This window comes from Electrophorus electricus, chromosome 16 (assembly GCF_013358815.1).
Source record: "Electrophorus electricus isolate fEleEle1 chromosome 16, fEleEle1.pri, whole genome shotgun sequence".
Taxonomy (NCBI): Eukaryota; Metazoa; Chordata; class Actinopteri; order Gymnotiformes; family Gymnotidae; genus Electrophorus; species Electrophorus electricus.
Genome location: NC_049550.1, coordinates 8,389,580 through 8,417,175, shown reverse-complemented (window position 1 = coordinate 8,417,175; position 27,596 = coordinate 8,389,580). Strand labels below are relative to the sequence as shown.

The window sequence follows — 27,596 nt, the reverse complement described above, 5'->3', positions numbered from 1 at the left end:
CGTGGACCACCTTCATGAATACGGCGTCCCTGTGGAGACGACCACCGCGTGAGAGAAGCGGGAGACGCAGGTGAGGAGGAGGCCCGCAGCTGAGAGAGAGAAGGAGAGAGAAACTCCCCTCCATCAAAAAAAAAAAAAAGGGGGGGATTGGTGGGGGTTATTTCCAGTGACTCATCACATACAAAGCGTCAACGGTGCCTGGCAAAGATTTAAAGGAGGAGATGATGAGAAAAAAAAAGGCGGGGGGGGGGGGGGGGGAATGATGACAGAGAAGAAACATCTTTGGACCCCCCAGAAAGAGTGCTTTGAATGTGCTCAAAGAGTGCTTCTGAAGAGTGCTCTCACCGCACAGACGAGCGCGCACACATGCGCGTACAAACTTCCGCAGTGGCTGCCTGTTGAACTTAACAGAAGATGGGAGGGTGGAGGTGTAGAGACTTTTTAAAAAAAAAAAAGAAGTAAATAAGAGTGGGAGAAAGACTGAATGAACAAATGAACAGACAAAAGACAGAAAGAAGGGGACACAGGCGAGTTTGAGAGAGTTGAGGAAGCAGACGCTGTAGACGTGAACCATCGCTATTACGGGCCGTGCATGGCAAAGGGAAGGAAAGCGTGAGGGGGGGAAAGCGTGAGAGAGGGAAAACGTGAGAGAGGAAAGCGTGAGAGGGAAAGCGTGAGGGGGGGAAGCGTGAGGGGGGAAAGCGTGAGAGAGGGAAAGCGTGAGGGGGGAAGCGTGAAAGAGGGAAAACGTGAGAGAGGGAAAGCGTGAGAGAGGAAAGCGTGAGAGAGGGAAAGCGTGAGAGAGGGAAAGCGTGAGGGGGGAAAGCGTGAGAGAGGAAAGCGTGAGAGAGGAAAGCGTGAGGGGGAAAGCGTGAGAGGGAAAGCGTGAGAGAGGGAAAGCGTGAGAGAGGGAAAGCGTGAGGGGGGAAAGCGTGAGAGAGGAAAGCGTGAGAGAGGGAAAGCGTGAGAGAGGGAAAGCGTGAGAGGGGGAAAGCGTGAGGGGGAAAGCGTGAGAGAGGGAAAGCGTGAGAGAGGAAAGCGTGAGAGAGGGAAAGCGTGAGGGGGGGAAAGCGTGAGGGGGGAAAGCGTGAGAGAGGGAAAGCGTGAGGGGGAAAGCGTGAGAGAGGAAAGCGTGAGGGGGGAAGCGTGAGAGAGGAAAGCGTGAGAGAGGGAAAACGTGAGAGAGGGAAAGCGTGAGGGGGGAAAGCGTGAGAGGGAAAGCGTGAGAGAGGGAAAGCGTGAGAGAGGAAAGCGTGAGAGAGGGAAAGCGTGAGAGAGGGAAAGCGTGAGGGGGGGAAAGCGTGAGAGAGGGAAAGCGTGAGAGGAAAGCGTGAGAGAGGAAAGCGTGAGGGGGGAAAGCGTGAGGGGGGAAAGCGTGAGGGGGGAAAGCGTGAGAGAGGAAAGCGTGAGAGAGGGAAAGCGTGAGAGAGGGAAAACGTGAGAGAGGAAAGCGTGAGAGAGGGAAAGCGTGAGAGAGGAAAGCGTGAGAGAGGAAAGCGTGAGAGAGGAAAGCGTGAGGGGGGAAAGCGTGAGAGAGGGAAAGCGTGAGGGGGGGAAAGCGTGAGGGGGGGAAAGCGTGAGGGGGGAAAGCGTGAGGGGGGAAGCGTGAAAGAGGGAAAGCGTGAGAGAGGGAAAGCGTGGGGGGGAAAGCGTGAGAGGGAAAGCGTGAGAGAGGAAAGCGTGAGAGAGGAAAGCGTGAGAGAGGGAAAGCGTGAGGGCGGGGGGAGAGGGGAGGGAGAAATAAAGGAATATGCCGAAAAGGTGCAGAGAGAGAGAACAAACAGGAAGATGAAGTTAGAAGAAAGGCAAGATGGACATGAAAGCGAGATAGGAGGGAGATTATGGAATTAAGGAATGCAAGAAGAGAGAGAATGCGCAAAGACGGAAAAAAAAAAAGTAAACTACCTCTTTGCTCTGCAGTAATCTGGTCCAGTCACATGCAGATACATGGCTATGAGCACACCAAGGTTACCGTACAAAGCAAAAAGAGTCCGCGAAAATAATATGTGTGTGTGTGTGTGTGTGTGTGTGTGAGGATCATGTGCATGAAACGGATAGCGAGAGAGACAGAGAGGTGGCAGAAAAAGGGAGAGCAGGAGGGAGTGAGGCAGAAGACAAGAATAGACAAAATCAGAAAAATAAGAGAGAGAGAGAGAGAGAGAGACAGGGCTGGTGTGGCGGCGCCCCCTGTAACGCTCGTCCGCCTCCTCTGTTTCTCTTATGTGCTGCGCTCATCTCCTGACTCACCCGCCCGTGTCTGGCCTTGCCGGGTCACAGGAAGTGACACAACAGCCCAACTATCCACCCCGCCAGACACCGTCTGGGACTGCCACGGTGGAACCGCCGCAGTGGGCCCACACCAAGGGGGCCAGCGTTGGTGCCTGTGGGGTCAGTGAGTTCAGCCCTATATCTCACACACACACACACACACACACACACACACACGCACGTGCGCACACTCAGTGTGTGTGGAGCCTAAACAACAGCCCACATACAAGACACAAACCTCAAAACAGCCCTGCAGCAAAACTTTAAGACATGTTCCTCCATAAAGGAACCGCTGAGCCAGGATCAGCTGCATGGTTGCAATGTCTCACAATGACTAGGGAAAGGCTGGTCCTAGATCAGACCTAGTGCATGGTGCAGTGGTATAGTACATTACAGTTTAAGCAACTCTACATGGAAAAACTCTGGAAGCACTGGTGCTCATCTAGAATCCAGTGGTATTACTGAAGATCCCTCGACACACACAAGAGCCATTTCAAATCAGCATTCTTGTATTTTGCATCAGAGGCTCTTATTATATCGGGCGAGGCGACGGCAAATTCATCTGTGTGGGGTGACATACACCGCAGTCACATTTTGTCTGAAGTGTAAACAACTGCAAAAGCCTGCCTGGTTCTTTCTTGACACAACAGGAATGACAAACACTCGTCAGCCAATTACCAAGTCATTCAGTCACCGAGTCACCGGGTTTAAAATGGGAGTGTAGCCGAAGCGGAAACAGCACAGGGGTTCTCAATGACCTGTACCAGGAAACACTGGTGTAAACAGGTTATTTTTAATAGCCGAACAGTTGAACATGCACATCTGTGCTAATGCAGACTACAACTAAAGCAGGTTCTCTATGTGCATACAAAAAAAAATTATTATTATTTTTTTTAAGAAGACCAAATAGGGAAAGAAGAGTGCGAGCGTATCCTGCCACCGGTTCAAAAGTGCAGTAAAGTAATGGGGCTTCCGTAGACAGTAAGCTAAAGAACCGGCGTAAAGGGCGCCATCTACTGGCGGACCGCGGATAGTTCACAACGGTACGCAGGGATTCAGAAAGCGCGACCATCACTACACCAACGGGTCTTGGACCTTCGTGGTGTGGTTTTGAAAAATTGTGCAGACAATACTGAGAATGTTACATTTTTACACAGTTTTCGTACTTTTTTTTTTTTTTTAAAGGGAGCTTGATTCGAAAGCAGAAAGTCCGGGTTTAGTGATGCAAAATCAAGAAGCATAGATAAGGACATTTCTATTAAAGCAACTGATTCTTTTTTTGTATTTTAAATTTGATCGAAACTACTCGGCAAATTATTAAACATGCAGCATAAAACCACGGGGTAACTATTTTTCTCGGGCTTCAATTTTCGGTTGAAAGAGCTAGTTTGTAGTGCCATCTAGTGACTACGACTACCCACATCACAACTATCACAGGGTACCAACAGTGTCAAGTGATGAAAATAGCAAAATACTTTAGTAGTCTTCATTTATTAAATGTCCTAAATATATAACACTGTATAAAATAGTGAAAGTTCTCTCAAGATGATGAGACATAGGTCACAGCACATATTAAACATAGAACAAGCAAAAAACATATATATAAATACAAACACATTTTCCTCTGAGAGACACCAAATACAGCAGAGTATATTTATTGGAGAACACAGAGCTAACACCACATTTAACACCATCATTACATCTTCCATTAATTCCTCAGGGAACACCTGCTCCCATTATGTTTTCTCTCACAAACTGGCACAGTACCATCTGAAACTGTGTATAAATACTACTTTAATAGATCATTCTTTAACCAATTCCATACATAAACCCATAACATTTCACAGGTTATGAAAATGTACTTAATACTTAAAATAGATCCATTAAAATAAAACTCAGTAATCCTGTCCTGCAAACATAACCCCACAGCCCAGCTGTTAATACACTATCTGAGCTATTTTTAGAAACAGATTATCCAGAATTTTTTTCATAGTTGGGTTACAGCAGGTCCTGAAATTCTCCATGAAAATTACAGTTTAGCACAAAGCTCTACCCTGGCAGGGGCAGGTTCAGGAATGACTGCACTGGTCTGTAGGCCTGTATGGAAAACTATCCCTTCATTAATCTGAGTGTCTATGTTAACCAAAAACTTTCACTGGGTGGTGTGTTGCGTACTTTCAGTCCTGACCATTAAGATTTTTGCTTTGTCAGCTATGTATTTGCACCCTCAGTTAAGACCTACTAAACCTGTTCCACTTGTAAAACTGCCTGCTAAGAAGAAAGGCATTACAAGTATGCCGTTTGACGACATCACAAACTCTTGGACGGGTCAAACAAGAGCCTGTTAGTATAACATTGTTCTTAAACACATAGGGAAATGTCTTGGGTCAGCATTAGCTGCACCGACACAGACACCTCTGGTATTGTTTGGGGACGTGTCGTCCTCATGACCTTCACGCGTGAATGTCAACAGCATGAACAAGTTTCCAAACCAGGTCCTTATAATATAATATTATATAATATAATCCCGTTAACGTTCTTCAGTTCTGAGTAAAAACCGAAAGCGTCGTTACTGGTTCAATCCTTTGAGGTAGTTTCTAGTTTCACAATTAGTCCGCCAAATCCAGTATCCTGATAAAGATCCGGGTGTGCCAATTCCCGTGCTACATATGCATCCTTTGGAGAAAAGGTCAACTCCGGATTATACGGCTAATCAAACGTCAGGAAATGTGATAGATATGTCTGCAAGCCTTCCAACTGCCCCGGAGGACAATGAAGCGTTTTCGTCGCGCACAGATGAAAGCAAGCCGCTGACGATGAGCTGCAGACAGACTCGGAGCTCCCTCAAATCCTTGTCCGACTGATAGCCAGCTTCGCCGAGAGCCATTCTCAAGCATATGTTCTTCAGGTCGATATTATCCTGAGATAGGAAAACAGAAAATAAACTACCGCCACGACAGCCCACGAACAGCTACCGCGACAGCGAATTTGCAGCATCTTACCTTGCGACGAAGGAACTTTCTCAGACCATCCGATAGATTCCGCATTAGCTCTTGCTCTATCGCGATTATCTGCGATAGTATTTCTACCAAACGCGAAAACATACTTGCTCTGGCCCTCTCTGCAACAGTCCGCGTCCGAGCAGCGTTGCTTTTGACCGCGTAATCCCCGGAGACGTGACCGCGGGTCCGGCCAGCACCTTCCGCGGCACTGCGGACCTCGCCGTGTCCGTCCAGCTCCCGAAGAAGCGTCAGCGCTTCCATCTGGTACCTGAGCGCCGGGGCGTCCATGCTGCAGCTACCTCGCACCTGTCAGCAAACCGCCGGTGCGTCCTCGGGAAAAGGGCTGAAAAGTTTCTTTTTAGGCGACCATTATATTCTAATCTCTATAATAACCTCCGATCTTGGTCTTTCGGCACCTTGTGCTCTCCCGTTGTCGGCGTTTGGTGGAAGCAAACGTGAACTCGGTCAAGAAGTTTACTGACGAGGCATCCAAATAGACGGATTGACTTAGCGCTGGAATCACCTGACCGGATCTCAAGCGTCAGGTTCATGACAAAATCAGTCAGGTTGTCTAAACCCATGATATCCTTAATTAAACCGAATGACGTTAGGCCTAGTGCATATCAAAAGGCCAACACGTTGGCCGGTGTCTCACGTCCCAAATGATTTTGCGCCATTCCGTTGAGATAGAGGGTTGTAGTGCATTTGGCAGCGCCAATCTGGTCGTGAGCCTGTCGCGGTTTCAGTCAGTAAAAGAAACGCAGCGCAATACTCAACATCTGAACTATACGGAAAGAACGTCGCAGTAAAGCGCACCCTTTTCTTAAGAATAAGTTGAAACCACACCAATGTCTAGCATGTACGGAATTATTTAATTGGTTTGGTAGATAATACAAAAAAGGAGGGGGGAAAAAAATGGAGATTTTAATGGACTATATTTTTTTTAAATATTTATATGCAATCCCATTGACATGGTAACTCTCCCTAATACAGAACTTAGTATGGAGGGTGTTTCAACATACACACTACAGAAATCCCTGTGAAAAACACTCCTTTTAAAATATTTTTTTTCTTCTCGCACAGACTCACACTCGAGTCGACTGAGAGGCCGTTTTCGCAAAGCGTCTCGCAGTAAAAACTGCTGATTCTTGGCCCGTTTTGCTTGTTGACAGTTTTCCGTCGGGGCAAAGGGGAAAGCCTAACTAGCTCAGCACTTTCAATCCTGGAGTGTTCGTGAAAAATGCCTTTGATATGAAGCCACTGCATACACCAGTGCTTAAAAAAGGAAAACTAGCGCACAATTCCCCCTACTTACACTGCACTCTAGTCCCGATGTGTCATGGTGTTTAAAGAGGGGAAAAAGGGTAAGTAACATTGGGTTGATATCTTTTCTAACCACTAATGCATTTGCAAAAAAACAAAACAAAACAGAATGACACTACTCTCCTTTTCATAGGTCCACCGTCGCTCCTTCAGGGGTTGAACTGGGTCAAAGCATGACATGCATTTCATAAATGAACTACGACCTTAAGGGCCAACTGCAGGCCACACTGCCGGGTGACCTCTGCGTCACCCCCATAGCACAGATCTTCGGCATGAAAGACGCCTGTACGAACGACATGTACAACAGCAGAAAGCGTTTATACCATCTGAACAGATTGAAAGACAACACAACACATGATGCATAGATATCTCAACAAAACTTGCACGGCTCAAGGCACCCCTTAGTCTCCGAGACCTAAATGTATCTTTTAGTTAAGAAGTTAAAGGGTTCGCTATATGAACACACTAAACAAAGCAGCTGCGCTATTCTCTTAAGGCTTATATAGATCTGGGCGGCAAACAAAACACACAACCCTCCCTGAAACAAACGAAAAACGGGGTGGCACGGTTCAATTCAAGGTAGCGTAATGCTCAACCGGTGAACACAAACAGCCTTTGGGTAATGATATGAGAATGCGAATAGGAAAATTCCTTGCTGTTTGGACTACTGTGAGGCGGGAGCATGTGTGAGTGATTGACAGAGCACTGCTACAATGGTGACATTTTAATTTCCTTCCCTTCAAAACCCCTGCTATTGCTAAATGCTTACTGGAAACAGTTACTGGAGTACTGTCAACACTCAGGAGAAATTCCTGAAATTTATTTACAACTCAATGCAGCCAAAAGGACTAACAATCGCATGTGCTACACAGCTGTGTCTCAGTGAACGGACTACAGAATCGGAAGGAAACTGGATTGAATATGACCTTTTGCGATTATCCACTTGGTCTAGGGTGCCCCCAAATCAGCCCCATTTAACCTATACATTACTGTTGGTTAGAAAACATTTTACACACACACACACACACACACACACACACACACACACACACACACACACACACACACAAAAAAACCCCCAACAACATTACAGGTGTTCTGCACTAACCATCTTCAAGTAATCAACAGTTACCATAATGTTTACAGACCTAACCTAGAGTTAATTTATGTTCATTCAGTCAGTCATGCCACAAATCATTTCTTGTGGGCTCATGTACATAAACCCACGTGATCTTGTTAGATTTACACAGAACGAGATTAAACCCGTCACCCGTCTTCTTGCACTACACTACCCCCAGAGCAAAGGAAAATGAATCACTAGACAGATCTGCTTGCCACTGGGGACTCTTCTCTTCTCATTGAATTCAAGTATCAACACTGCATGTTAAACAGCAAACCTGCTGTTAATCATTGCATATCAATGCTTACTGACTACATTAGTAACAAACAGACCAAGGACTTTCTCAGTGCACCAAAGTTACCCGACTAACTCAGTAGCAGGATGGTCACATGGGCTTGGCTGGCCCAGACAAAACAACCACGTAAGTCCGTGCTGGCGCCGAACAAATGCAGTCCAAGTTCTCGTTTGTGGCTCCGAGCCAAGTGCTTTCCCCGAAACCTGGAAAAATGGAGGATGGGGAATGATGCGTTGTAGCATCTCGAGAAGTCCATCAAAGCTGGAGAGTGAATGGCGGGAGAGCCGGGTAGCCGTGCAGAGAAACACAACAGAGGCACACTTCTCAGAGGAGGAGTACATAGATTGATGGACAGGAACTCGAGCATCTGGGACAGGAAGTGGTTGCAATGGAACAATTCAAACTATGTGGCTGTGTGGACACCCCTGAGGAGGCTGGGTCTTAAACTAGTGACAAGGGCGGAGCTAAGGAGGGGAGGAGCAAGATGCCAGTAACCCTTTCGGTGCCATGTCCTTGTTCAGTTAAGGTTGCCATCTCCACTCTTAGCAACCAAGGGAGATGAGCCTCACTCAGGATCTCATACTGGTATGTGGGGTTTTTCGGTTTGTTGTTTATTTTCGCCCCCCCTTGTCTCACTTTGTTCTCAACAATCATCAAAATTAATGTTACTCTATCTTATAAATTTAGAATTAACTAGATTTCCCAAACCCCACGTGCCTTGTTGACTTTTGTTTTAACTATTTATATTAATATTTTCAGATTTTTTTTTTAATTGTTAAAAAGGAGGATGACTGCACAGGCGAGCAACCCCATGCCTGAGCTACTGCAAAGTGGCCCCGGGTGGATGGACCAGCGGGGAAGTGTCTAGTTCTCCTTCTTGGCTTCCGTGTTTCCGTAGCTGGATCCAGTTTTCTTCACTTCTGTTACACCAATGAGACGGCGCACAGCTACAGAGGCTGGAGAGAGAGAGCGAGCGAGAGAGCGAGAAAGAGAGAAATCAAAGTGAAGATCACAAATATAATGAGACATTCAGAATAAATCTTGGGTCTTCCTTAAAAAAAAAAAAACACGATTAGTTTAATACCAACATGTACAGTAGTTTCACGGTCTGAATGAGTACAGGTATGTGTATACTAAACACTCATCTGCAGTAGGCCACACACTCTATATACATACAGGGCTGGGAAAAACTTTTTTTGTTGTTTTTTTTTTTAAAAAGGTGCTGACCAATAATTAGGAAGAGCAGGAAGCCGACGATGAGGAGGGGCGAGCCGCTGATGAAGACGTCCCAGGCGAAGTTGATGAGCGGCGAGAGCAGCAGCGTGGCCCAGAACAGGAAGTTGAGCAGTGTCCACAGGCGGCGCTTGGGCTTGATGGTGGGTCCGGGGAAGCGGCCCTCCTTCTCGTAAAGCTCCTGCAGCGCATCCTGCCAACACACCCAGGAGCCCAGACCAGCAGCATCAGCACGCGGGCTCCCAGGAGCCCAGACCAGCACGTGGGCTTCAAACCCACTGCTCTGGTAGCTCCACTCTTGACTCTCACATCTGGGAGTCTCTACCTACATCGTCTTTTTTTTTGCCCTTTTCTTTTCAAGTACTTCTTTTTTTGACACACATTGCCTTAACAGACCTCCTAGTACCTAGCTGTGGAGATTTAGTAGCTAGCGGTTTTACATATTGACTAAATATCTTGTTGAGCTCAATTCTTTGTATATTATACATTAGCTACTATTTAAATAAAGACTATTAAAATATGTACATGTTGAATGACAAGCACATTTTTATCCTAAGTAGAATCGCATGAGAAAAGTTAATCCAAAAATAAATGCTAAGTCCCAGTATTAACTTAAAACGAAAGCAGTACTTTCGGCACATGTCCCAATGATACTGTCTTCATTTTAAGAATTTCTGAACTTCCCTTTACAGCCAAACATGTCTGCATTTGAGCACGTCAGCTACTGATGAACACGGGCGAGTTCAACACCAGCAGGGATGAGCTAAGCAATCGTTATAAAGTGAGGCTTTATTCTCTACTAACTATGCTCTGCAGATGCCAAGCCTCTTTGGGAATGCTGTATCCATAGTGCATAGAAGCATGTAGCATAGTTACTTCCAAGTGGGATTTAACCCTGTGGTAGCCATTAAGCCCCAGTGGTCATGAGGAGATGCAAGCAAGTTGAACAGGGAAGTCTAATTTAAAATAATCAGGGGGAAAAACCTACACGTACACTTACACACACTACACTAGATATCTTGCCTGTATTGAAGCATTAACTTCACAGCCCCAATGTTAATGACCAGCTGGGCAATGACTGAACTAAACCATTTTTAAAAAAAAAATCAATCTATTATTAGTCAGATGAGAAATGTCAACTGAATTAGAAACATTTCAGACAAGCGCAATATGAGAAATTACAAGCCGTCCCAATGACTTCCGTCAGATACTAGAAAGACGTCTGACCTTCTCCTGGTAGAGCTTGTGGAGCCAGTCAGCGCACTCCTTCTCATCATCGGGGATCTCCTCTACTGGGAAACGGCTATCGGTCAGGAAAACAAACCAAAAAAACAAACCAAACAAACCGTTAGTGCTCCACGCCACTAGAGGGCAGCATTACTCCACGAAGGCGGCGGGTACTGGCGGTATCAGAGGGGACAGAGGAGCAGTACGTGTTAGGACTATGCTGCAGGCGGAGTTACTAATTACGCAGAACATCGTGTGTGAAGGCTGAATGTGCAAGTCTCTTATTTTAGCGTAAAATACGACACCTCTCTGTGAATGGAAAACATTGCTTGATGTCGCCCTTTGACCGGGAGCTGCGACGTTCTGCGTTATAACAGCCGCCAGGGGCAGCGTTTGGCCTCTGTTAAGTGGTCCCCCACCTTCAATACGTGGAGAGTTTTTAAGCTTGGGAGTTTGCCTGCAGTGGGCATTATCTCTGCTGAGTTAAGCAGTGAAGTAAGATGGTACCACGCTGCACGAATGAGCTGACAGAAGACACTTTTTACTGATTATATAGAGGGTCTATCTTTCTCCATAAATATTTTGTTTTGAAATCAGCACTGAGTAAGTGACTGGACTGGCAGCAAAACAGAGAGCAAAACAAAAGTAAACCGCCATCAGCGTCAACAATATCTGCATCCCCTGCTAAGGAAAAGAAACGATATCCTTCGTACCTTTGTACTCTTTTTAATTAACGAATCAATTTATCAATTCAATATGTGCATTTATTTAAATAGGTGCATAGATTTAAATCCAAACACAGATACTAAAAGGTTCCGTCTGAATCTATCCCGTGTGTCATGGTGTAAACTCAGGACTCGGGGCGGTTCTCTGGAGGGAGCGCACTAACCGCACACACATGTCGGCTCGGTACTTCTTGCCGCTGACGATGCCCAGCAGTGTGGGGTTCTCCTTATCTTTGAAGTTCAGCGTGACGTCGTACACAGCTTTGACTGCAAACCAACAGGCGCGCGCGAGAGGGTTAGAGCAGACGGGCGCAACCGCCGCGCGAGTGTTCACGCCGACACGGGCGTGTCGACCCGGTAGAAAACAATGTATGCAAATGATGCGGTGCTTGAATGAATTAGAGTGTGTGTGTGTGGTGTGTGTGTGTGTGTGTGTGTGTGTGTGCGTGCGTGCGTGCGTGCGAGGGTGTGCGTGTGCGTGCGTGTGCGAGTGTGCGTGCGTGTGTGGTGTGTGTGTGTGTGCGTGCGTGTGTGCGTGCGTGTGTGCGTGTGTGGTGTGCGTGTGTGTGTGCGTGCGTGTGCGCGTGTGTGTGCGTGCGTGTGTGCGTGCGTGTGTGCGTGCGTGTGTGTGTGTGGTGTGCGTGTGTGTGTGCGTGCGTGTGCGCGTGTGTGTGTGGTGTGCGTGTGTGCGTGTGGTGTGTGTGTGTGGTGTGTGTGTGTGGTGTGTGTGTGTGTGTGCGCGCATGCGTGTGTGTGTGTGCGTGCGTGTGTGTGGTGTGTGTGTGTGTGTGGTGTGTGTGTGTGTGTGCGCGTGTGTGTGTGCGCGTGCGCGTGTGTGTGTGTGTGTGGTGTGTGGTGTGTGTGTGTGCGCGTGTGTGTGCGTGCGTGCGTGTGGTGTGTGTGTGTGTGTGGTGTGTGTGGTGTGTGTGTGTGTGTGGTGTGTGTGTGTGTGTGCGTGCGATCTGACCCGTTCCCTTCAGACACTGCATGGTGGTAGTGAAGCCCTTGGTGCGAGGCAGTAGGTGGTACTTCAGCTTGGGCAAGCCTTTACTCTCCGCCACCTGCATGCTGATCTGGTGCTTCTTCTGCGTGAACCGGGTCCCTTCACAGTACAACAAGAACTACAGGAACACACGCGCACGCACGCACACGCACGCACGCACACACACACACGCACACACACACACGCGCACGCACACACGCGCACGCACACACGCGCACGCACACACGCGCACGCACACACGCGCACGCACACACGCGCACGCACGCACGCACACACGCACACACACGCACACACGCACACACGCACACACGCACACACGCACACACACGCACGCACACACACGCACGCACACACACGCACGCACACACACGCACGCACACACACACACGCACACACACACACACGCACACACACGCACGCACACACACGCACACACACGCACACACACACACACGCACACACACACACACGCACACACACACACACGCACACACACACGCACACACACACACACACAGAGAGAGAGAGATTATGGTAGATGGGAGGTCTCGATAACTGGTCAGTCTTATCCAGCATCAAATTATTTACGCAGGTCTCTTTATAAACGTTATGGTTTGTTTCCCCCCCCCCAGATGTCCAGTGACGGGGGGCATCGTGCCATAGAGACACAGAAAAATTGAATTTGAAATGAAGTTACAAAAGAAAGAAAAGAAATTCAGCGGACAAAAAGAAAACGAAAACCCAAAATGAAACGTATCTCAACGTGCATTCCGGTTATTGCAGAATGACTGAGCATATCTGCCAGCCACTCCGGAGCGCCTCTGCCTGTACCTCCCTACTTAGACACTTCACCACTTGGACCAGACCATTCACAGGCAACTTGAATTATACAGTTCCTAAAGTCTCCCACACATTATCCAAGATGTTTTCCTATCATAAAAAACATTGTTGCGAACCAAAGACTACAAAAAAACAAAACAAAACAACACACAGACACACTTTAGCAAATTATCCAGTTAGTTGGTCACTCTGAAATGCAAGACAGTTACAATTCTCTTTCTTTTCCCAGCACTGCTGCAGAACAACGGGCGGGAGTCCTGTTTGTTACCCAGGTAAGTGGCATGACGGGTCCCCGGAGTCACTCACCCACATGTATTCGGGGTAGTCCCTGAGCTGGCGGAGCCCCTTGAACACGGTCTCCCTGTCTTCCTCCCACTTTCTCTTGCAGAACACGATCTCCAGGAAGTACCAGGTCCATCCAATCAGAGGCACTTTCAGCAGCTCATGCTTCGCCAGAACCTTGGAGCTCTGGGAGAAACAACCACCAGGAAACGGAGCAGAAGGGAAGAGAAGAGACACAGACAGACAGTGATAGACAGAGAGCGCAAGACTGGTTCATTGCATGTTAAATATTCACAGCATACAGCAGAGTTCTTCTTTTTGTTAGTATTGTAAATGTTCACTCTTTTTGTCTCAACACTGACCAGGCAATATGTAAATGAAATGGTCATGCTAATACTAGTGAATATATTACTAAATTAAAATATTACTGAATGTCAATATTAGTGAACGACTGAATGCCAAAAAGCTTACTGAACTGAATAGAGAGAGTGAGAAGAGGAAAGAGGGAGAAACCACCGATTTGACCTTCAGGCTTGAGATGGTTGATCACAGGACGATCTATCCTCAGACTTAAGCTGTGTGCTCTTACAACAAGTGAAAACATCATCTATAAAAGGAAACCGACGAGGGCCATGATCTCATTCGGTTAACGCTGTCCGGCCCGTCCCCACAGGGTTTCACGAGGCATCAGCTTCCTGAACGTTACAGGGTGGAGGTCGCAAGCCCACAAACTCGTAGTGTACTCACCCCCAAAACACCGTACCGCTCGCACATGGTCCAGCCACACAGGAAGTCAATTTCAAAGTTGTGGTTGAGGGTGATGATGACATGTTCTTTGCCAAACTTATCCACCGTGGCGTGGTCAGTGTACAGCGTACACTCTGTTCCTGACCACCATTCCAAAAGCATCACCAACTCTGAGAGAAAGAGAGCAGAGGGAAAAACTCATTTGAGTCCATCAAAAGGTCATTCGTAGGTACAGTCTCAGCTTCTTAATTGTGTCTTGGTTGTGTGTCCTTAGTGTCTCCCTTGTGATGATATTAGTTATTATTTTGTTTGTTTAGGCATAACATTGGTTAACATTTGATTTCATGCGTAATGTTTTTTTGCATGCTGAATCCGAATGTTTCGAGAATTTCCCCGTCACTCCTATTTTTTGTTACAGTATGCTCACATCACGCACAGCACTGTTTCCAAATCTTTTATTCCGTCACGAAAGAAAAAAAGAACCCCGCTGCACAGCACCAACGCTAAACACCTCCACGTCTTTGCTCAGGCTGTCACAACTGGCACAATGTGCCACAAAGCACTGTGTGACTGGGTCATCAGGGGTTTCGCACCCGAACCCCCTGCGCGGGCCTGTCATCGATGCTACCCTCTGCCCGGCAGCAGGACAGCGTATTGCTTCAACTACGCTGAGGCCGGATATGGCGGCGTGCAGCGAAAGTAAACGGATAGTTCGTTTTACAGAGTGACTGGTGCCACTGGAGCACGCAGCGGACTTGGTGCCTGAGGTGTGGAAATGTGGGTGATGGGCGTATATAAGGCCAGGGTAGACAGGTGCTAGGAGGTTTGTCACATCCTTGCTTGTTGAGCTTAGCTTCAGAGGCTGTAAACTAAAGGAAGCTGTGATGGAGTTATCTGAAGTAGCTGAACGGGCTGGCGAGTGGCTGTGGATGAGGAGAGCACCGGCTCGCTGGGGAAACGCGTTATAAAAGCAGGACGGTCGAGGTGTTCAGTGTTACGCATGTGGAGGACTGGACAGCTGAGTGGACCACTGTGTCGTGTCACTGGCGTGTCTAGAAAGGTGGATCCGGTTGGAACCGGTAACACTGAGCAAGTATTAATGGTGCCAGTGAGGCTGCGTATGGCCTTATTCATCGGGCTTACACTCACTGCCACCAGGGAGGCCAATACGGCTTTACGTCTAAAAAGGTTGCGTGTGTAATTGGTTTAGAAGTGAGCTTGGGGGGGGGGGGGTACCACACCTGGGAGCCTTCGGGAGGTGTTGTGGGTTTAATTCAGTGAGGCACTGATAAAAGGAGGTGCCTACCTGGTGAGCCCAGTGAAGAGTTTGCAAATGTTATGGAGTGAGATGGCTGGGCTAAATGTGAAACTCCAAACCATTAGGCACAGGATGTATATGTGTGTAATTACATTAGAATCAACAATCATGTAAATTGTGTTACTAATAAAATATGGTAAGGCTGGTCGATACTGCAAAAAAAATTAAATAGTGATTCTTTCAAACTTATGGACAACTCTCAGTTATGATTAAAATGTTTTTAGAACTCACATAATGCAACTAGAAAATGACAATTCCACAAAGTTTCTTTTAAAAAATTAGAATGGACTTTGAACGTGCAAAAATAACCACCGCAATCTATACACAAACTGCTTTCTTTTAAAAATCCGTATACCTGCACAACTCCAAGTTAATTATAAAGTATAACATTTATGCAAGTATAAAAGCAATGTAAGAAACCATTTGAAAGTTTATTTTCAGCAATATCCATTCAAAGATGATTGTCGATAATTCGTCCTGTTGTGAAATGCTACATCATCAGTCATTTCAGCCAAGTGCTCATGTCATATGGAGCAGCATTAGAGAACGAAGCAGCCAGTAACTGTTTTAGCAGATGTTTTAGATGTTGGAGTGCAGTGTGTGTCATGAGCCATGTGCTGGAACAAATTTACGCTGCTGGTATTTTTGGTTGCAACTGACTTGACGGTGTTCACTTCACATGAATTTTTCCCACATCCGACTTTTCAATTCCACATCAGTCGTAGTTTCTCCCTTTAACGTCAGTGTTCCCACTGTGCTAAGCTCCATGTGGCTTTGTTTTTATTCTAATTTTGTTGTCGTCCCCCATCTCCTGTTTTGCATGTCCCCGCCCTTCATCGTCTGCACCTCCGTCTCTTTTCCTTCTGATCCGAGTACTTGTACCTCGTCTAACCGGCTTCTACTGTCGGCCACTGTAATCGTGTTTCGTTTTGTGTCTCCTTGTTACAGTTTGTTTAACTGTGTTTTCTGGCTATATGTCTTTCTCTAACAGTTATCTGACTATGGACTGTATTAAGGTTAATGGGAAAGGATTTGCCATAAATAAACAAGGCTCCTCACCGCACGTGTGTCCTGCCTCAACCCACTTCACGTTACAATATCAAGCGATATCACCACCTTTCTTTTCTAATAGCTTTCTCGTTATGTGTTTTCATCTTTGTGTTTTTTGCTGTTTTTTAAATGATCTCGTTTAATGATCACATTTTGAATATCGGGTCACAGCATGAATTCAGATTAAAAAACAGTGGCACCACAGTTGTCATTAACACGCGCCCACCCACACACCCACCCACACCCCTCTTACAGTGTTTGTGTATGATATTTTGTGGAAATAAATTTTAGATGTTGACTTTTGGACATTTGTATATTTTTTAGGTTTGTTCATGTATTTTTGCTGTACAAAAGACACTGAGGTGCAATATGGAAATGGAGGATTTATGTTGGCAGATTATTGCTGGACACTGAAGAATTATATTCCTGAGGCCCAATATAAACAAGAAATCTGTACATTTTGGAACCGAGTGGGTACATATTTCAAGTGTAATAACAGCCTTATTTCTGAATGAATATATACTTATTTCAAACTTGACATTGTTTAGGCACCATCCCAGGCACACGGCCCCGGTACTCACGGCTCCAGAGCGAGTAGGAGAGACGAGTGTTGATCCTGCGGTACAGCCGCTGGTTCACGGGCCAGATCACACAGCTGCAGAGCTGGATGAAGTTGATGATCAGGCCGCTGACCACGAACACAAACCCGATGAGGAGCTGCAGAATGAACTGGCTCTTCAGCCAGGCCAACACACCCATGACGCCTCACACACACACACACGCGCACACACACACGCACGCACGGGCGCACGCACACCTGCCAGAGAGAGAGAGAGAGAGAGAGAGAGAGAGAGAGAGAGAGAGAGAGAGAGCGCAAGAGCGTGTGTGTGCACACGTGAGCGAGTTTGTAGTCGACTGTTTGTAGTTGACCGTGAGCACATATGGGTGTAGTCACTGAACTTTACATCATCAAATCAACATGGGTAACATGAATAGTGTAATGTGTGCAAGCAGCACGTGTCATAAGAACTGGGAGAATAGGGGGAGCTTTTAAAACAAACAATGCTGCAATTTTGTATTTAGATGGAAAATAATCGGCATTTAATTCACTACAGAAGTATTGACTATTAAACAGTGTTCTGATTGCATGTCTATTAGCAAACTGTCCAATATTAACTAATGTTAGATGCTTGACCCAAAGTCCTGGCTTAGGCATGAAGTAACTAATAATGTCAATAAAAAGCATCAAGAAAGTTTAAAATTATATTTCTGTCTATTTTTTTTTCCAGACCATATACGCAGTTGGAAGTAGACAGTTTGAGTGACGCTGTCAGATATTTGATAATATCCAATTATCATCAAGAAATTCCCAGAAAATATTGAGATATCACTTTTTGTGAATGTCGCACACTCAACGAATCTGAAAGTTACACATGCAAATCTTAGCAAAAAAGAAATTAGTCTCTTAACATGTCAAAATCAGCAAACGCTCACAGACTTCTAGAATGCTGTGAGCTTAGAGAGAGAGAGAGAGAGAGAGCGAGAGGTTGTGATTTTGTGAGTTCAGAGGCAGGAAAGACCACAAAGACTTTCAAACACTAAAGAACAGAAAGATCTGCCTGAGGAAGTGCCGCTCTGAGGCTACGGCGGAGGCGAGAGAGTCTGCAGAGACCTTCGGGATCCGACACAGAGAGAGAGCGCGAGAGCACGCGCGCTCAACACAGCGGGGAAGCCTACTCCGACTTACCAGCGTCAGCTCTTCTGTTCCTACAGTCCCCTTCTGCACGGCCCCTCACTCAAGACCACAGACCTGCGAGAAAGAGAGATGACGGAACGTTCGCTGTGGAATCATTTATCTGCAGCCTGCACCTATCAGTTCCCCCCCGCGGTTCATTCAGGCCGTGACGAGGGCGCGTGTATAAGAGAAAATATGCCACCGCTTATTTTTAACACGTCCGAGCCCCTGGCATGCGGTGACTGCAGCAGCCTTGGCGCTCCTCCCCCTGGCTGCTGTCCCGCCCCCTGCCTCCAGGTGATCCGCAGACACCGTTTCGCTGCTGGACTCACCAGAAAAGAGACTCCACCCTCTGCTTTGCACAAGAGCACCGATCCACCAGGAAATCTGGGAGCGCTAAGGCAACGTATTCCCCACCGTGCCTGTAGGTGGGGGGGGGGGGGGGGGGGGCGGGCACACCATGGCCCCCTAATACCCTGGTGCTTCTGTCCCTCTCTGCCTCATGCATACACATCTGAACTTTCACCCAGCTGGGACAGCGCCAACAATACCCCCCGGCTCCTCCCACACTTCACTCTGTCTCTCGAGCTCCGTGCCCCTCTTTCACACTGCGCGGTGCACACGTAGCAAACTGACTGGTGCTTACCATTCACACATGGCCTGCCTGAACCAAGCCAACACCAGCTCTGACCTTGACCCCAGAAGCTTGGAGCCAAAAGGGCTCTACAGTACGTTCTCTCTTAAACGCGTAGCATAAGCACGGAACCTACCCCGATTCAGGCGGGACAGCGTGGTAGCTGGGATTAGGGGTTCTTCTGCCCGTTTCTGCGGTTTGAGTCACTGTCACTTTGCTGGCTTTTCTACCAGTGTGCTAGCTCTGTCATTACCGCACTCACACTGCAGATGAGGCTGAGACAGTCCAGTTACCACACCTCACTTCACACTCAGCAGTTCTGAGGAAAAAAAGAAAAAGAAAAAAACAAACAAACAAACAAACAAACAAAAAACCAACAAAAAACAGAGCCTCTCACTTCCAGCCCTGCACATGTTCAGCGTTCTCCTTCAACCCAGCTGACCCTTGGCGAGGGCTGGGAAACCCTCCCTACTCCCAGGGGCGAGATGTCGGTGTGGAGAGGACAATCGAGTCAAGGCGAGTCCCTCGTACCCTCCCACTTTTGTCTCCTGCACCGTGACGGACAGGAAGGCTCTGGGCTCCTTTCCCACCGTTTCCGTGGTGCGCCGCAAACCCCGCGGCTCGCGCAGGACGCTCCGTGCGCGCGGAAACGCCGCGGGAGCGTGTTGAGTGCAACGCGGGCAGACGGGAGGCGATAAGGCAGGCGGAGCGAGAGGGCCAACGCCGAGGACTCTTAACGCCTGGAGATCTGCTTAAGGCAGAGGGCATCTGTTGGTCGGAGAGGAGTGAACGAGACGTGCGGGGAGATGGAGAGTGAGATGTCGAAACACACCACCTCTCTCTCTGTGCGTTTGGGCCGCCCCAAGCACAAACGCAGCCCTCCAGAACCCCCTCTCTCTCGTTTTGCTCCCTCACACTCTCTTCTCACACACACTCACACGCTGCCACACCCTGTCTTTTGAGGTCACCAAAGTCTCATGCTCCAGGGAAGGGATCTCTGGTAATGCTAACACCACACCATCTCACCTGTTCATACAAAACCAGCCCCCCAGCTACAGTACAATATCCTCGGGCTGCTACAATACTCAAACCAAATCAATCTTCTTGTTATGATGTGCCAAAATATGGAGAATATGTTAGTCCTAAGTATTTGGAAACACAAGGCAAGGGCTGAAGGATTCAAGGAAAATTTTCATGATTGTTTTGAGCAGTACTGATATTGCAATTTAAGTTATATAAAAGTTCCCATAACAACTAAACTCCAAGTGCAAATTTAAGATTCAGACAGGATCCAACACCTAGCAAACTTGTTCCTACACTAACATATTAGTAAGATGAAATCATGCGTTCAGCAGAGCGCATCACTCACACGGAAATTCCTGACCTGCAGACCATCTACTACAAGTGGTGCCAGACCAAGGCCAGGAGGATTGTGAAGGACCCCACCCATCCCAACAATAGACTCTTCTCTCTGTTGAGGTCAGGGAGGCGCTTTCACTCCCTGAAGACCAAGACAGAGAGGCTGAAGAGGAGCTTCTTCCCACAGGCCATTCGGGCCCTGAAACTGATAAACTGTGGGGACCACCACCACCATGTAACATAACTGTCTAACTGTATGTATATATATTTCAATTACCTTGTAACACAACTGTAAATATGTTGTTACTCTACAAAACGGATCTGTACATTCTGTACATTGTGTACATATACACACAACCATATACATTGTGTATATAATCATAATATACATATATTGTTAATATATTTTGTACATACATAGAATAAATATATGTATATATATATTCTATGTATATATATATATATATATACACATTTATATTTATATATTTATATTTCACATATGTAGAATATCTATATTTCTCTATGCACCCCTGTTTTCTTTTCCTCAGTTTGGACAGAGCACTCTCAACCATTTCACTGCGAGTTATACTGTGTATGACCATGTATGTGACAAATAAACCAAACTTGAAACTTGAAGTAAGTATTATTCAAAATCTTGAAAACATTCTGTATAAAATATCAAAACAGCAGCTGTGATGAAAACTGCATTCTTCTAAATCGCGATTTCAGTATCGCTTCGAGTAATCATTTAGCCTTGCACAAGACGCCAAGGTTTAGCAGACACACACCCCCTCACCTACATCATTTTTCTTCCAACGGGCAGTTGTATGCTAGTGAACGGTAGCGTCACGCAGGCTGGCCAACACCACCACCAGCACCACCTTCGGCGTCCCGGCTGGTTGTGCCAGAAACAGCAGGAGGAGCAACACCCACTGGCAGACACTGTCCCGGGACAGGCCAAAGGCTACGGCGCACGCAGAGAGCCCGGCCCGCTACGACTCCTTTTGTTCTCGCAAGGAAACTCTGCCGAAAAAGAGGTCGGTCATTGCCCCTCCTCCCCGTCGTAAACGAATAATAAATCAATTAAATTATCAAACTTTATCATAGGAAAAATAAACAGCCTGGCCGATCAAGCTGCTTCGCCACGAACTATGGAAAATGACACCTACTACTAAAGATCCGAACCAGGACATCGTGTAGAGAACAGTCTGCGCGCTGGGAGATCGGTTTCACTGAGAGAAGCTATCTGATTCACGGCCATCGAGCTTCTCCACAATACTGTAGCGCTTTTTTTTTTTTTTTTTTAATTAAACAAGGAACTTGGGCACACAAAGGAAGAGACGGAGAGAGAGATCATACTGCTTAGGGGGAAACAGCTGCAAGCAAGCAATGGACCTCTTTACAAAACCCAGACACTCTCATTGTAAGCCAAAACAGCCTGATATTCATCAAACACACTGGCCAAGCTCAACAAGCCACTAAACCACTTATCTTAAAAAGTTTGCATGAAAATATAAAGAGGATTAAATATTATGAGCCACACCGACCCCAGAAGCTCAGCTGTACACGCAGAAACACTGTCCCCTCAAGGGTACCCTCAGGAGTACATAATCCAGGCAATGGGTGGCTTGTTCATGGTGCTGTCCTAATGACCACCTACCAGTAGACATAGTAGACCACTGCCATGACCACCAGCGCCCCACAGATCCCCATAAAGACCATCACGGCTCCCTGGTTCTGCATCTTCACGGTGGGCTCGTGCTCTCCCCAACAACACAGAACAAAGAGTAATGGCACAGGACTGGTCTGAAGACCAGGTAACTGGGAAGACTTCTGTTCGCCCAACAAAATCCAAACTTCCAAAGTGAACTCCAGAAGCTAAAAATGTACCTCAAACTTTCTTTTCAAATGCCTTTTTTCTCCCCACAGGCTTTTGTTTCCAGAAGGGCTACCCAGTGCCTGCCTGGCAGGCAACCCATGCTACTGCTAATCCGACCGGGAGGGGCTGCGATTATGACGACATCAGCAAAAACTAATCAGCACCCCATATACATGAGGCACAGACAATGCTCCAACTCGTCCCATCAGCAGAACGTGAGGGGGACAGGGATCTTCTGAGCCATGGGACAAAAACACGCTCAAACCCTGCCCAGCTGTCGACGCAAGATACCAGCTCCGCTCCTTATGGGCGTGCCCAGCAAACATCTTGGAACTGGCTGGACAGTGTGCACTGGACAAAGGGGCAGCCTTTTAAAAGGGACAGGGAAACCTTTCGGCATGCGGTGCATCCTCGTCTCTTGCTAATCCTGGCAGGATTAGATGGGTGGCGATTAGGGAGATGAAGCAGCACTCTGGATAAGTCACCTCGCATTTACGTCAACCTGAGGCAAGGCGAGAAGGGGTGGGGCCCAGCCTAGGAAGGCGGAGCCACTGCGATCAATTCAGCGACTGAGTGAAGCTGACCTGAAACTAAAACTTTCTTGCTGCTCTCCGTGGATACGATATCAAACAAGGGCAACGGGAGTGATAGAAAACGTGGAAGGTCAATGTCCCCTACACTACAGTGCCTCAGAGCAGACGTGTGATCTCTCTTTTGAGTATCCAAGGGCAACCAAGGAACCTAGGTTCAGGTCAGCCTCAACTATGTGGAAGAGGTACAGGTAGAATTGTGCCTGGAGACGCAATTACACTGGTTCTACTGACCAAAGCCAAAAAGAATGCAAGAGACCAGCATGCAGCACGATTTTCCCCTCTCTCTCTCTAGCTCATTATTCTCTCGCTTTCTTGCCTCCTGGCCTATTCCAGACACACCACTCCCTGCAACGACACCAACAAGAGCCGCAGAACCAGCTCGCAGTCCTTTACCCATTTACCGTAACTGTTCCTAAAGGGACCGCGCATGCTTGAAAGCCAAGACTGCGCTATGAGGATCCGTGTTTGTCTGTAACTCCCAGAACAGAGGATCAATGGGTGGGAGTTCCAAAGTATGGTGTCCAGTAGGCAAATGACAGAAAAGGAGAAATATTTTTAAAAAATTAAAATATGGGTAATTCCATGCCAACTCACCTAGACCTTCCAGTTCATGTCAGGGATTTTCTTGAAAGAGAAGGAAAAAAAAATGCAAAAACTTCTATTCAATTCTTGAGACCGTGCAAAATCCTAGAGCTCTACTCCAAATATTCTTTTAGTTATGAATCTTTCAAGCTTGGCCTTCTGAGCTCAATTTCATTTTTGATATTCTTTGTATTCGCGTTAGGCTCCAACCTCTAAACTAACATTAGTGCGGACAGTGCTGCGCAGAGAGCCGCACGTACAGGTAAGAGAGAACTCCGCCGTTAAGGTTGGCTATCGGCTTGGCATTACAGGCTAATCTGGCGAAGCCAAGTTACCATCCTAGCTAACTATGCAGTTAAGTGTTATTTCACGGTATTGATTAAATATATCCATGCTAGCGCCCTTCATTTTTGAGAAACTAGCTTTAGCCAGGCAGCATCACAGGTGAACTGACTCGCGACTGTGATTGGTGGAATCACTGTGGCCAATCAATCAACGTTCCCAGCACATCGAGCCTTAGTTTGCACGTACACTGTACAGCCTATGCTCAGAGGAAAGCCATCCCAAAAACATATCCCAAAACCAAAACCTTTTTGGACCACACATTACATTTAATCTCGGATTAAAAATAAATACAATTAATAGCCCAATACAGTCATTTGGGGTGTATATAGGAGTGCCCTTTGTATAGGCTTAGTCTGTCTCTATAAATATGGATTATTGTGTTTCCAGAATGCCTTATGTCATCATCCTTTGGTGAATCTATTCGGTGGGTCTGTTGGGCCTGTGAACAAAGGCTGAGGCTGGTTGCGCTCTATGACAAGAGACCCTCCGGGAATGAGCACGCATACAAATGATTCAGGATGCTCTGTACACAGTGATCGTAACTCGGGGGGGGGGGGGGGGGGGGGGGGGTTCCATCTTTGAGAGCTTTGCCAGTGACTGAAAAACAACTGCTACATTTAAAGAAGACAGGTCAGCACAATCAAACACCACTCATCACCTGCAAAGAGACCAAATTTGTCTTGGAACTGACTCCCTCACTGCAGGCAGCACACAAATCTCGCACACTAATGCTGAGACAAACACTGTCCTTTTAAGCAATCCCCAGCCACCTCATGTACAAATTAATGTGGTACCACAAACTCTAGGTAAGTGTTTAAATTACTTATTCTGCAGGTTTTTTTGTGCCAGGATTTAACAGGTCCACCCCTAAAGGAGGACTTTGGATCTTGAGATTCTGACTGTTTGGTGATTTTGTCTTAGCACATGCACATACACAGAACAAAGTTTTGGATTTGACTAAAACACCTGATGAAAATAGCAGAGACAACACTGTATAGTTCAGACCTCAACTCCATAGTGAAACACACACACACACACACACACACACACACACACACACTTCACCTGAAGCCCCAAAATGGTCTTTAAATGACTGTTCATGCTGGTCATGGTAGAAGACATTTTGCATCTAGCCAACCGAGTCTCACAACTCATACATTTTATAGCAATCCGTGGCAACTCCATTACAAACGCACTTTCACTGTAAGATAATAAAAAATTGTCACATGGGAATATGAAATCAATCACAGGGTGTCAAAACATAGAAAACATACAAACAGATTCACAAAAGGTATGACTTTTTTTGCTTGCATATCAATCTAAGCCTACAATAATGGGCAGAGAAAGTTTAAGGTTAAAAAGTAAAATATTGCTTTTCTAATTATCTCTAGAAAGGTTTACGTTTACAAAGGCCCAAACCCCACAGTTGACTGAGCACTCGCTGCAACCAGTGGCTACCTTCTGTGTAACCCTCTTCATGAATCATAGAACATTATGAAGCAACACAGGGCTCCAATGTGTCAAACTAGCCATGTAGACAATGCCAAGGCTTTTTCAGCAAATACAAATCAGGATAAAAATCACAGATACCACAACACTTACTATAGTGAGGCAGAACTCTTTACAGGCAGTGAAGAGGAGATCAGCAGGAAGATTATTTACCTCATTACCTTTTCCTGACAGGCTACTTGGTACCACGGGTGGGGGAAAAAAAAGGACGAGGGCACACACGCGCGCACAAAAGTCAAGATTAAAGTGTGCAGATGAGAAACCATGCACACTCCATTACAGAGGATCAAAAGACCTATTGATTCGCGCTATTGAAATCTAAACTACTGAGTATTCGGCTACTTGATACGGGGTGCTGCGTTTAGCAAGCAGCCATATGGACACTGCACAGATGGTGCGGTCAGGATTTTAACCAAACTGCGACTGGCGCGTATACAACATCTCGACACACAGCTCTCTAGACCACAAGCATAAAGGATGTTCCGTTGAAACGTGATTCCGGTCACGTTAGTGAAATGAATCATGTTTTTTTAGGAGACAAGCCCATCTACAGCCGAGGCACCGCTCCTCCGCCCGGTGAGCGCGAGGACCCACAAATCTTTGAACTCTAGTAACCCCGGCCTCGCGCGACAACGACGCGCGCCTGGTCAAGGAGGCATCACACACTACGGCTCGTTTATAACGCAGAATAAACCACAGAGCAATAACGAACATAACAGCCGTCCCCACTGCTCGGTCCAGCGAAGAGATGGAGACCGGTATAACCCTTCTTAACCGAAGGGCTCGTCCGCTCATCCCGTCGGTTAGCATGAAGCTAACACACTGCCGCAGACGGTCGCGGCTAACCCGCCTACACCCTGCGGGAGACGTCGGCAACGCAAACCAAAACCGCTTTCTTTTATGAACACCGCTCGGCGCACACACCAGGCAAGCGAATCTTAAAGCAGCCGGCGGCAGTTCTTCATGGCGTGTTTATTTGGCTGCCTCCCCCAATTTAACGCTGGCTAGCTGGTCAGGACGAAAACCGGGTACCGCCAAGCAGACTACCCAGCTACGGTTAGTCTAAAAATAACGAGCAAATACCCGTTTCCTGGAGCGTGCAAGCTGTCATCGGTAGCGCCAAGTCGAATGTCCGCGCTTTCTGGTTCAAAACGATCAAGAGCATATGCAAGACGGTAATCCGCACTGTTTCGCCGAGCGCTTCCTCTTTGTCCGTTATCAGCAATACCTTGTCGCCATCGCAATATGATGCTTTGCACTTCCTGTCCTCTCACTCCCTCTATTCGACCTGAAATAACGGCGTTGCACAGTTCCAGCCTCATTCCTCTTAACCTTTGCACCCACTGACGTTGGCCAAAACTAAATTGTGATGATTTGAGTTGGATGTTCTGGGACCCCTTTCCCAAAATAGTAGTATTAAGATCAAATTAAATATGCGAGAGAATGTATTCAGTGTAATACTCGCTCTACCATTCAAAGGTGGTCTTTGTTTTACGGTTCCTTTGGTGAACCTAGCACTGTTTTATTCTATACTTATACATACATCAGCAATACATTCTGTTTTCTTCTCTAGGTTATGTAATGAAGTATTACTAATAAACACGTGGTTTGCACAGCTGAAACCTATTTCATTCTGAAATTTTATATATATATGTGAAGCGTAGGTTTCAAAAGAAATGGGATATTCTGGAACGAGGTCTTTCATCCCCTGCGAGGTGAAACCAGTTCACAGTGGGAATGATTGTCCACAACAGTACACAGACTGTGGCATTGGAACAATGCTCAGTTGGTATTTGGGGCTTAAAATGTGCAAAGAAAGAGGAAAACATTTCCCACTCCACCACAACCACCAGCCTGAACCTTTGACACAAGACAGGATGGGGCCTTGGATTTATGCTGTTTGTGTCAAAATCTGACCCTTTAATCAACACCCTGCAGCACAGATCAAAACTTATCAGGCCAGGCAACATTTATCCAGTTTTCAATGGTCCAGTTCTTGTCAGCTTGTGCTCTCTGTAGCTTCCTGTCCTTAACCCAGTAGAAACCAATGTGGTCCTCTGTTGTTGTAGCTCATCTGCATCAAGGATTAACTTGTATGTTCCAAGATGCTTTTCTGGATCATTTGATGGTTATTTGAGTGACTGTGGACTTTTTGTCAGCTCAAACCAGTCGGTCCGTTCTCCTCGTATCTCTCTGCTCGGTAAGGTGTTTCCACTTGCAAAACTGCTGTTCGCTGCATGAGTTTTTTCACACCAAACACTAGACACTGTGAAAACTCCAAGAGATCAGCAGTTTCTGAAATACTCAAACCAACCTATATGGCACCAACAACCAGTCCAACCATTAGTCTCTGACTCCAAGACCATTGCAGATGCCACATGGGTGGTGGACCCTTTTTCACACCAGTGAAGCTACAAAGGTAGTAGCAGGTAGCGGGTGTTTTGCTGGTATGATTGTGTCAGCTAGAAGCAGTGTTATATATGTGTCTGTGTCTTTGCTGAGCTAAAAGTGGTCCATTGTCTGA

At 46.7% G+C, this 27,596-nt stretch overlaps 2 protein-coding genes across 9 annotated transcripts; both read right to left on the bottom strand.

Annotated features, from left to right (window-relative positions):
- Positions 1–3,740: 3,740 nt before the first annotated feature.
- Positions 3,741–6,049, bottom strand: dleu7 (deleted in lymphocytic leukemia 7). Its single transcript, XM_027010187.2, has 2 exons — positions 5,271–6,049; positions 3,741–5,188 (listed from the first exon to the last, which is right to left on the bottom strand). Exons 1-2 carry the CDS (start codon positions 5,556–5,558, stop codon positions 4,982–4,984), a joined length of 495 nt encoding a protein of 164 aa, XP_026865988.2. The 5' UTR covers positions 5,559–6,049; the 3' UTR covers positions 3,741–4,981.
- A 74-nt stretch (positions 6,050–6,123) lies between these two features.
- On the bottom strand, positions 6,124–26,391 carry agpat3 (1-acylglycerol-3-phosphate O-acyltransferase 3). 8 transcript variants are annotated; one of them, XM_027010184.2, is made up of 10 exons: positions 26,301–26,391; positions 18,181–18,243; positions 17,015–17,250; positions 14,066–14,235; positions 13,343–13,504; positions 12,161–12,314; positions 11,358–11,460; positions 10,469–10,544; positions 9,236–9,434; positions 6,124–8,964 (listed from the first exon to the last, which is right to left on the bottom strand). In XM_027010184.2, the coding sequence occupies exons 3-10, from the start codon at positions 17,190–17,192 to the stop codon at positions 8,873–8,875; spliced, it is 1,134 nt and encodes a 377-aa protein (XP_026865985.2). In that variant the 5' UTR covers positions 17,193–17,250; positions 18,181–18,243; positions 26,301–26,391; the 3' UTR covers positions 6,124–8,872. The 8 variants fall into 8 exon arrangements, with proteins under 8 accessions (XP_026865985.2, XP_026865983.2, XP_026865984.2 ...); XM_027010182.2 differs by having other exon boundaries at positions 26,156–26,370; XM_027010183.2 differs by lacking the exon at positions 26,301–26,391 and adding an exon at positions 25,997–26,120.
- Positions 26,392–27,596: the final 1,205 nt, after the last annotated feature.